The 8,465-nt window shown below is 55.5% G+C and overlaps 3 protein-coding genes across 3 annotated transcripts; all 3 read right to left on the bottom strand.

Moving 5' to 3' along the window:
• Positions 1 to 2,299: 2,299 nt before the first annotated feature.
• GGTG_01159 (hypothetical protein) lies at positions 2,300 to 2,616 on the bottom strand (the record flags this gene model as incomplete). The annotated part of the gene is made up of 2 exons (XM_009218920.1): positions 2,300 to 2,542; positions 2,602 to 2,616. The coding sequence occupies 2 exons, from the start codon at positions 2,614 to 2,616 to the stop codon at positions 2,300 to 2,302; spliced, it is 258 nt and encodes an 85-aa protein (XP_009217184.1).
• A 2,618-nt stretch (positions 2,617 to 5,234) lies between these two features.
• GGTG_01158 (hypothetical protein) lies at positions 5,235 to 5,649 on the bottom strand (the record flags this gene model as incomplete). Its single annotated transcript, XM_009218919.1, has 2 exons — positions 5,235 to 5,359; positions 5,589 to 5,649. The coding sequence occupies 2 exons, from the start codon at positions 5,647 to 5,649 to the stop codon at positions 5,235 to 5,237; spliced, it is 186 nt and encodes a 61-aa protein (XP_009217183.1).
• Positions 5,650 to 6,008: 359 nt separating this feature from the next.
• On the bottom strand, positions 6,009 to 7,005 carry GGTG_01157 (hypothetical protein; the record flags this gene model as incomplete). Its single annotated transcript, XM_009218918.1, has 2 exons — positions 6,449 to 7,005; positions 6,009 to 6,345 (listed from the first exon to the last, which is right to left on the bottom strand). Exons 1-2 carry the CDS (start codon positions 6,910 to 6,912, stop codon positions 6,009 to 6,011), a joined length of 801 nt encoding a protein of 266 aa, XP_009217182.1. The 5' UTR covers positions 6,913 to 7,005.
• Positions 7,006 to 8,465: the final 1,460 nt, after the last annotated feature.

The raw sequence follows: 8,465 nt of genomic DNA, 5'->3' as shown, positions 1-8,465 counted from the left end.
CCTGTTTTACCACCACTACACCTTTACTTGACGACACCCCTCCTGACGAACGCATGAACGAGCCCTCGAAGAAAAAGGTTTCCCCTCATGTTAATTTACGAATTGTACCCTCCCCACATGATTCCCCAGAGCCCAGTCTCCTCATCCCGCCGTTGGCCGACCGAGCCCCAGCCTTTCGGCCGTTCTATCCGGCAGCCCACCCGACCCTCAACCTGGTTCGGAAGATTTAACACCCCAACTCCTTTCCTTTGTCAACTCCCATGTTTCACTTGATGCCTTTTTGCTACAATGCGACTCTGTTTGCGTCCGACCGTGGAGCGCCAGCATGCTAGTGCGAGCACTTTGGGAGGGAGGCCTTTTCAGCTTCAGCGACTCTGCCGTGCCAGTTTTTGGCACCGCTGCAGGACAGGGCCTGCTTGTTTGTTCTGCGCGCACTATAGACCTGAAAATTAAGGAGGCGTGGATAGACGCGCGAAAGCTAATTGACATCATTCATTCACTCCCCCGCCATATGTGTTCATGTTTTTTTTCTTTTTTTTTTTCGTGAGGACTTCACAAGCCCACAACGAGCAGCATTATGTCTCTAAGCTGATGTAAGCCAGCCGCTCTATACACGATATGGCTCGATGCCTCTCAGCACCCTCGCCACTTGTTACCAAAGTTAGTACCGCGACTCCTTGCTCCGGAACCACCAATCGTCGACCAAGAGCCGTCGTCGTCGTAGCTATGCACGCACTTGGTTCTGCAGTCCAGCGCTTGCGGCTACGGACTGCCTGCAGAACACGGGAAAGCGCACGCCTCTTTTTGCTCGGACACGGGTCAGCGGTAAGCTCAGAGTCCATGCCGTCAGTCTCATTTTCGCACACTAAAAAGAACGAAAAAAAAGAAGGACACACAGATCTCGGGGGGGCGCGGGCCAACCGCAAACGTCACCATGCGCCGGCGTCTCAGATCTGGCTTCTGGTCTCCGACCCTAGAGCGTCTCACATAGCACGATCCCGTTCGCCCTCGCGCCCTTGGGAGTGATCCCCTAGCGCGGTTGGCTCGCCCACGCACGCAAGCCCCTCGCGCGGACGGGAAACAACAACCCGCAGCGAACTCATCCAGAAGCCCGCTAGAACAAAAACACAGCCTCGCGCGAAGCCTTCTAGAAACACCCGAGTTATCTGTCGCCATGGATACGCGCGCGCGCGATGCCGTCCGCCTGGATCATAGTCCCGCCGTGGTAGGGCCGGGGAGCCGTTTATGGCGCGGGTGCGCCCCAGGGACGAGCCACTAGGCCGTTGGGTGCGCCACAGCCCGACGCCCGGCTTGTGCATCGCTGCGCGTCCAAGACTGCAGGCCTTTTGTGGCGTTTAATCTGGGACCTTTGGAGGAGCAGCGGGTCGGTTCGACGTCGCACGCCAGCTGGTTTCATGATGACACCAACACTACAACTTGAAGTCTATTTGCTTCTCGTGTAGAAAGCTCGCGAGTTTTTGGACTTTGATCCACGAAGCCCACCAATATTGAAAGTTCATACATAGAGTAGGGGCTCGAAATCATGTGTCCATCTCCCAGCCGCGGATGCTTTCCCAGCGCAACCTCTTCCACTGAGTTGGCCCATGTGGTGGCCATGACTAGTAGGTATCGCCAGCGAGATAGGGACATTAGCTACCAATGGGGACTGTGCAGATATCTTCCCTCCTAGGGACACGTGGCTGTATCTCCTGTTGGCCGCCGCAAGATAAGGCTATTCACGGTTGAAGAAATTGACATGGTCTGACAGGTTTCGAAAGCCCGCAAGCATCTCGCAGGAGTCTTGCAAAGGGTGCTGACACTAAGCAAAACCCGACTGCAACTTTTGGAGGGTATTTGGCACAACATCGGGGGACTGAAGCCCTGCAATGCCTTGCCTCGGCGGTGATCCTGCGCCAACCTGGAAGCAGTACTCGGAGCGCAGCGCATGGACGGCCACCTCGTCGGCAGCACCGCATACTCGCTGCCTGGCAATGCTCACATCAGGTCCGGCTGCCTGGCAAGGATCCGGGTGGTGGCGGCAGCGCTCCAGTCGGATTCGGTGTAACTGCGATCTGGCGCGATACCTTGGGCGTCATCACTGGCGCTGGCGGCTACCGTCGCAGGCCCCCTCGCCGGGCCCTCTCATGTCGTCTTCTAGGTCCAACCCATATGAGGGAGGAAAGAAACACATATGCGACAGGTTGCGCTGCGGTTCAAATGTGCACCGGGAAGACAATGAAAATGATGGAGGCTGAATACCGTCCTTGCCCCCCAGCGTTGATCCTATCCACTGTGCAACTTAAAACCTCCACAACAACCCGTTGACAAGCACATGCAGCGCCGTAACGTACGGAATGAGCGTCGGTGCCGCCTTGCCACATCCGAGACTATCGGGGATGCGAGTGCAGAAGCCGGTAGGAGTGGTGATATAGGTATAGTATGCCTGCTTCATCATGCAGAAGACGCGGCAGCCGACGGCCAGCTCTTTGGCCGCCACGGCCTCGCAGATGCGCGTGATTATACCGCCAACCTCGCGGCCAAACTGGCGGATGGGGCTCAACGACTCCACGCACCGACGACGTGGTCCAGGGACTCGCCTACGAGCAGCATATCCATCGCAGTGCACACCTAGCGGATGGCTGGAGCAATATGGACACAAATATGCCAGCCAGGGGGAAATATATTTAGCAAAAAGAAAAACATACAACACCGAGGATTCCCCAGTGGTCACCCACCTGAGTACTAGTTCGGCCCTCATATGTTTTGGCACTTGGATATTTTCAGAGCAAATGGGATCCCAGGCGGCCGCGACTGGCCGGAGTTGTTCAAGCAGCGGCGACTTCCCTAGGAGGTGGCCAGCTCTAGGAGGCCAGAAGTTACGAAAGCGTTAATTGCTAGCAGGCAATTCGAAAGCCATGCCACCCGCTTGCAACGCCCATTCGAATTCGATTGGACAAGGGGGGGAGGGCCGCAGATGTGGATGGATAAGGGCGAGGAAAATTTCCATAAATCGGATCATTCGAACCGCTCGCTCACCCTTGCGGCGTTTAATAGATCCCTTTTGCCTTTCGACTCCAGCTTTGACAGTACACGCGGAGATGGTGATAGGGCCCTGGAGCAGAGTTCTCTTTGCTACCTTACAGTCTTTCGGCAACCGACGCGCATTTCAAGTCTGGTAAAGGCGTGTATCGCCGAAGCCCCGAGGCTCGACTGTTACGGTCACGACCGTGGCGGGAGGCCTAAAGAGGGGTAAGCACCCCGGGGAATAGACAACCAAGGAACCAGGTCTCACGCGACACTGGCTACGTGACAGGGTCTCGGGATCTCTGGATCTCTGGACAGAGCCACAGATCCAGGATCAGGGGGTCGCATGGGAACAGCAAAGACAAGTATAATACGGTCGGAGGACTCTCCTTGTAGATAGTTTTTGACTGAGGCTTTGGCATCAGCCAGTCTAAGTTAGCTTCAAGATAACCTCTTGAGCAAGCATCCAGACTACTGTCACCAACTCCGTGTCACCTGACTGTCACGTGACACCCCAGTCTCAAGTCACCACTGGGCGGCCCTACCCTAGGGGTAGAACGTCTGTTTGTAACATCGACGCTGCCGTCACCACGAGTGACGGTGATGCCGCAGACCTCCATCGTTCATGTGCTCGGTAGTTTCACGCCGGAAAATAACTTGCTCGCAATGCAAGCTGGAGAGCGTTAAATTATGGTACTTGTCCGTTGGCGACGAATGTAGTTGACAATAATCGATATGGAACGGACATGAAGCAGGCGGGTTACAAGCCGTACGATAAATATCCGACATGAACATTCTTCGTTGACTTCTCCCACTCTGCCTGATGTTTTTCCATGCTCCCTCCACGTCCCTGTAAACGCACGTAGTGGTTCAAATTATTACAGCTTGTATTATAAGATGATGAAGGAAAGGAAGGAGGCCGAAGGCCGGATTTCCTGTGGGTGGCTATATACAGGAGGATTGCACAGGGCCACGGGACAAGCGCTCGTGGCCCCTGCCGTTGGATGCGGTTGGTGTTGGTAGACATGTTTTCGTGGCACTGATCGTCCCGAAAAATAGATTGAGGGGTTTTTGCATGCTGGTTTTGGGCACAAAGGTATGTTGAGATAGTGAGACTCTTAATTGTCAGACTTTTTCAGCACCAAGGGTATTGTTCTGTATTCTCTCCTCTACCTCTCTGGAAATTCTGTGCCACAGGCTGCCCTTATAGTACATGAGCTCTGTAGATCCTTTTGAGAGAATGCCTTGCGGCTGATCCAAAGTGCCTCGCGGCTGACATGTGGGATCGTTCTGAACATCGTGCCCGAGGTGCGTCACTATGCTCACTGACCCGGCACCTTAGATTCCAGACCATACGCCTCGGGACTGGGAATGCCAAGGATTACCAGGACGAAAGGCACCTGTCGCAGATGTGTCCTTACATGTCGCGGTAGGGCGCAGGAAAATATGCCTCGCGGGTCATTGGGCAGACCGGCCTAGTCTTTTGGCCTCCGCTACATTGCTCCGAGACCTGCGATTGGCTCCTTGGTTTGTGGTGCAGGGTAATAACGCCCGCTTGAGCTGGAGGCCAATTTTTCCACGTCATGGCCAATCGATTATTTTTCTACACCGCACCGGGCTTGGTGGTGCGCAAAGGTTCAGCTGATGCGGGGTCGCAGCAGCACTGAGGACTGAGGGCGCCACGAGGCCATTTGATGTGTCTTGGGCCATTACTTACACATGCTATGCAGCGACCCAGTGAGGTGCAGAAAGCGGCACCAATCACCAGTGGCAAAAGGAGACTGGCCAATCACAAACGCGCCAAAAACGCAACGTACTTGGCACCGGAAGAAGCCAATCACAACCGTTACCTTTTCCTAATCCTAATCCTAATTCTAATCCTAATTCTAATCCTTTTCCTACTCCTTTTCCTAATCCTTTTCCTGCTCCTGGTTGCCTTTTTTCCTTATCCTGAATGCTATTTGGGTGCTACTTGTTGCTCTTTCTATATGTTTCCCGCTGCCTTTCTCCTGCTCCTGTCTGCCTCATGGCTCCTCGTTGCCCTTTCCATATTTTCCCGATGCCTTTTCCCTTCTCCTCGTTGTTAAAAGGATAACATAAAGCTCCCACCATCTTCTTCCCATGTTCCCATCAAACATCACTCCTCTCCTAAGTCCCATAGGAGGATGGCCACAAGCGATGTGTTATTTCTTAATAAGGTTTCTCTGCTACTAACATTCCGCGCAATACTTCCATGCCAAGAAACGCCTCACAGCCGAGAACCTCACTTGTCCTAGCACCTTCTCGACGTCGATACCGGACCCTGCGCGGCTTCCCACATTGTGTCCATACAGACCTGCACGGGCCGCCACCACAGTCAAATCGCGAGATCCGTTAGCCAGCTGGATTTGTCGACACAATCTTGGACATACAACCCCTTGAAAAGGGAACAGCGCGTGACAATCTCTATCTCTTCAGAGTCGACTCGATCTTGATATCTATATAATCCTGCCCCTGTATAAGTGCCCTTTGGGAATATTCTCGATCCTCGCTTGGGCGCTGCGTCCCCGCGGTCACCTACAAACGGGCCATGCGAGAACCGCGCTGGCAAACGCCCTCCGATCGGGTGCCTTCCTCGCTTGCCATGCAGAACATCTACCGCTAGATTCGCCCTCCAAAGACGTTGGCACATATTTCGAGGCGCTGAAAGGGCCACCAACGGCATGCCCACACACTGCAAAAGCTCCTACACGGTACGTATATCTCAAGCAGCACTCCAGTCAGCAAATCCGAGAAGGAAAACAGCCTTAGGCTGGCCGATATTCCAGAAATACAAAGGAGATTGGGAATGCTACATGTTGGAAAGCGCAAAATCTAATTCGACTTAAACCCGGACAGTCACGAGTCTCCCATGTTTCCCCGTTCGATGGCCTGTCCACAGGGCGTCTTTGAAGAGCACTCCGTCCCTCCCTCCAGGCAAAGTCTATAAGCCTCGAGTAGAAACTCTACTTGCCACCATTATTACTCCCCAGAGGTCTTCCTCGCGACCCATTGCCACAGGTCTGCACGTGGTCCCGGTGCGCGCCAGCATCGTAGGTCTCCCCTCCGCAGAATCCGCAGACCATGGACGACCGGATGGTCCCGATGGTACAATGCTCACCGCGAGGCCCGTGCTTGTCGAAGTGCCGCAGATAGTTGTCCTTGCGGCCGCCAGGAAATCTGTCGCCGCACCAGCAGCGGTACTGGTACGGCCAGTGCTTGTTTCGCGTGTGCCGGACCAGCTTGTTGTTGCTGGGGGACTTGTGGCCGCAGAAGGCGCACTGGTGGCGCTCTAGAGCCGGCCTGGGTGAGTGAATCTATCTGCGTTAGGCAAGGCGCTCTGCGCTCCCTCCGGCCGCCCGCCGTGCGTGTGGGCGGAGTGTGGGCGGAGTGTGGCAAAACATACGGTGTCATGGGCTGCGCGTTCGCATTCACGGCTTGCCCTTCACTGATATCTTGCACAAGGGAAGACAGCGCGGATGATGGCCCGCAGCTGGGCCAGAAAGCCGATGGCGAGCTGGTGTCGGCACCAAGATGGGCTGGGGAGTCGTTCAGATTCTGGACGCCGGCTTGGTGCTGGGTGCCGATCCGGTGCCGGATGTCGATCTGGTACTGGGCGCCGGCCGGGTGCTGGGTGCCGGCCTGGTCGGCCTCGTACTGGGAGGTGCCGACGGCCGAGCCGGGCACAGTTCCGGACCATGTGTACGAGGACGATCCAGGCTCCTCGAACGACCCCGTGCCTTCTTCAACCGTTCCCCCGTCAGGGTGAGCAGCCTGATCGCCCGCGTTGTCGCTCTGGGCATCATCTCCATCGCCGGAGCCCCCGTCGTTAGGCCCCCAGTGGTGTCCAGTGCTTGTCGGCGGCAGCATCTTGTCCACAATAGTCGTAGGTGTAGTGGTGGGAGGATGACCACCGGAAACGGAGAAGATGAATGGATCTCGGGTCGGCTGTGCTCATTTGCATTTTCTCCCTTGAACGGTGGCTTTTCACATCGTCGAGCTGGTGCTCACGCAAAACTCTGGCGCCATTGGTCGTTATTTTGTCCCCTTACCATAGAGACATCCGCGAATCGGAATAGTTGGCTGGCGCTGCCGCCTCCGGGGCCGATTAGGGAGTGGCAGGTGCCGCAGCCCTGGCTGTCGGATTGGTCCCTGGGATGCTGGGCTCAGGCCAAATTTCTGTGGAGGGAGTTGGAGGACATTTTTTACACATGCGCGCAGCCGGCAGCGCCGTCTTGCAGACGCCAATTGCCCTCAAAATACATCAACTAGTTCCATATGCAGCATAATAGCACGCGGTGGCATGCTGAAGTGTCCAGGCTGCTCTAGGCAGACAGGGTGGGCTCGGGTTTTCTTTGCTGGCCTTGTCGTTCGACACGCTTCATCCCACCTTCGAAATGCATCAAGCCTCCTAAGGTCTAGGGAGTCGTCTGTGATCAATTGCGATTGATGAAGGCTTGTGACAAAAGGGGATGCTCCCCGTTGTGGGCCAGACCATGGCTTGGCCCGAGCCGGAGCCCCCGGTCCATGGGTGCGCCATTTCCCGCACCAAGCATCGGGCGGCCCGGCTGTAGGACTGGGCATCCACTACCGAGCACATGGGGGAAGGGGCACACGTGTATATGACCTCAGAGAAGGATTGCCCTACCGGAACAGAGCCTACTCTGACCTCCAACTTCCTTGGCAACATTCCCCGTTTTTATTGACCCAGAAGAAAGGTATGTAGCCCCAGTATCGATCGTGGGTCAAGGACGACAGCGGACAAGAGGCACGAAAAGATTCACTCCCGCGTGGTGCATTCTTTTATTCGCTGCTCGAAATAGCCAGCTAGTAGTCAAGCGGACTCACTCTGAACCACTATCCCCCAGAGCCTCTCGGTTGTGAGACGTTATACCATGCATGTGGCCCAACTTCCGTCATGGCGAATATCGGGCTCTGCACCCATTAATAAAACATCACGCTATTGTCGTAAAAATGATCAGTCTTGCACTAGCGAGCGTTTACGGGACGATTGCGACGAAACTTTCGTGGCCTTGATGACAGCAATGCCGTCCAGGGCCAAGTTGAACGAAACACTCGAGCCTGCGCCAGATCGCCCCGTGAACATCTCAGACCACCTCCAGGTACCCGACCCAAGCCCATGCATATCCTCAAAGTCAACCCCCAGCGTTTGCGCCCTGCCCACCGAGACGAGCCCCACCATAATACCGTCGCTCAGCTGTCCCGCCTAGTACGGGTAGATCTGCCCGTTGACGGGCGCCGGCTTGACGGGGGGCTGGAAGTATCCGGTTGCTTTGCTGAGCGGGCCCTGGTTAATGGAAAGGAGTGTCTCGGGAGTGATTGTGATTCGCTGGATTTGAACTGCTAGTCAACCTATAGAGGCCCGTCCTAGAGCTAAGACTCCTGGAACATGGTGGTCTTCT

Source organism: Gaeumannomyces tritici (assembly GCF_000145635.1).
Source record: "Gaeumannomyces tritici R3-111a-1 unplaced genomic scaffold supercont2.1, whole genome shotgun sequence".
Lineage (NCBI taxonomy): Eukaryota > Fungi > Ascomycota > Sordariomycetes > Magnaporthales > Magnaporthaceae > Gaeumannomyces > Gaeumannomyces tritici.
Note: the sequence above shows the minus strand (reverse complement) of the source record. Positions and strands in the feature narration are given on the sequence as shown.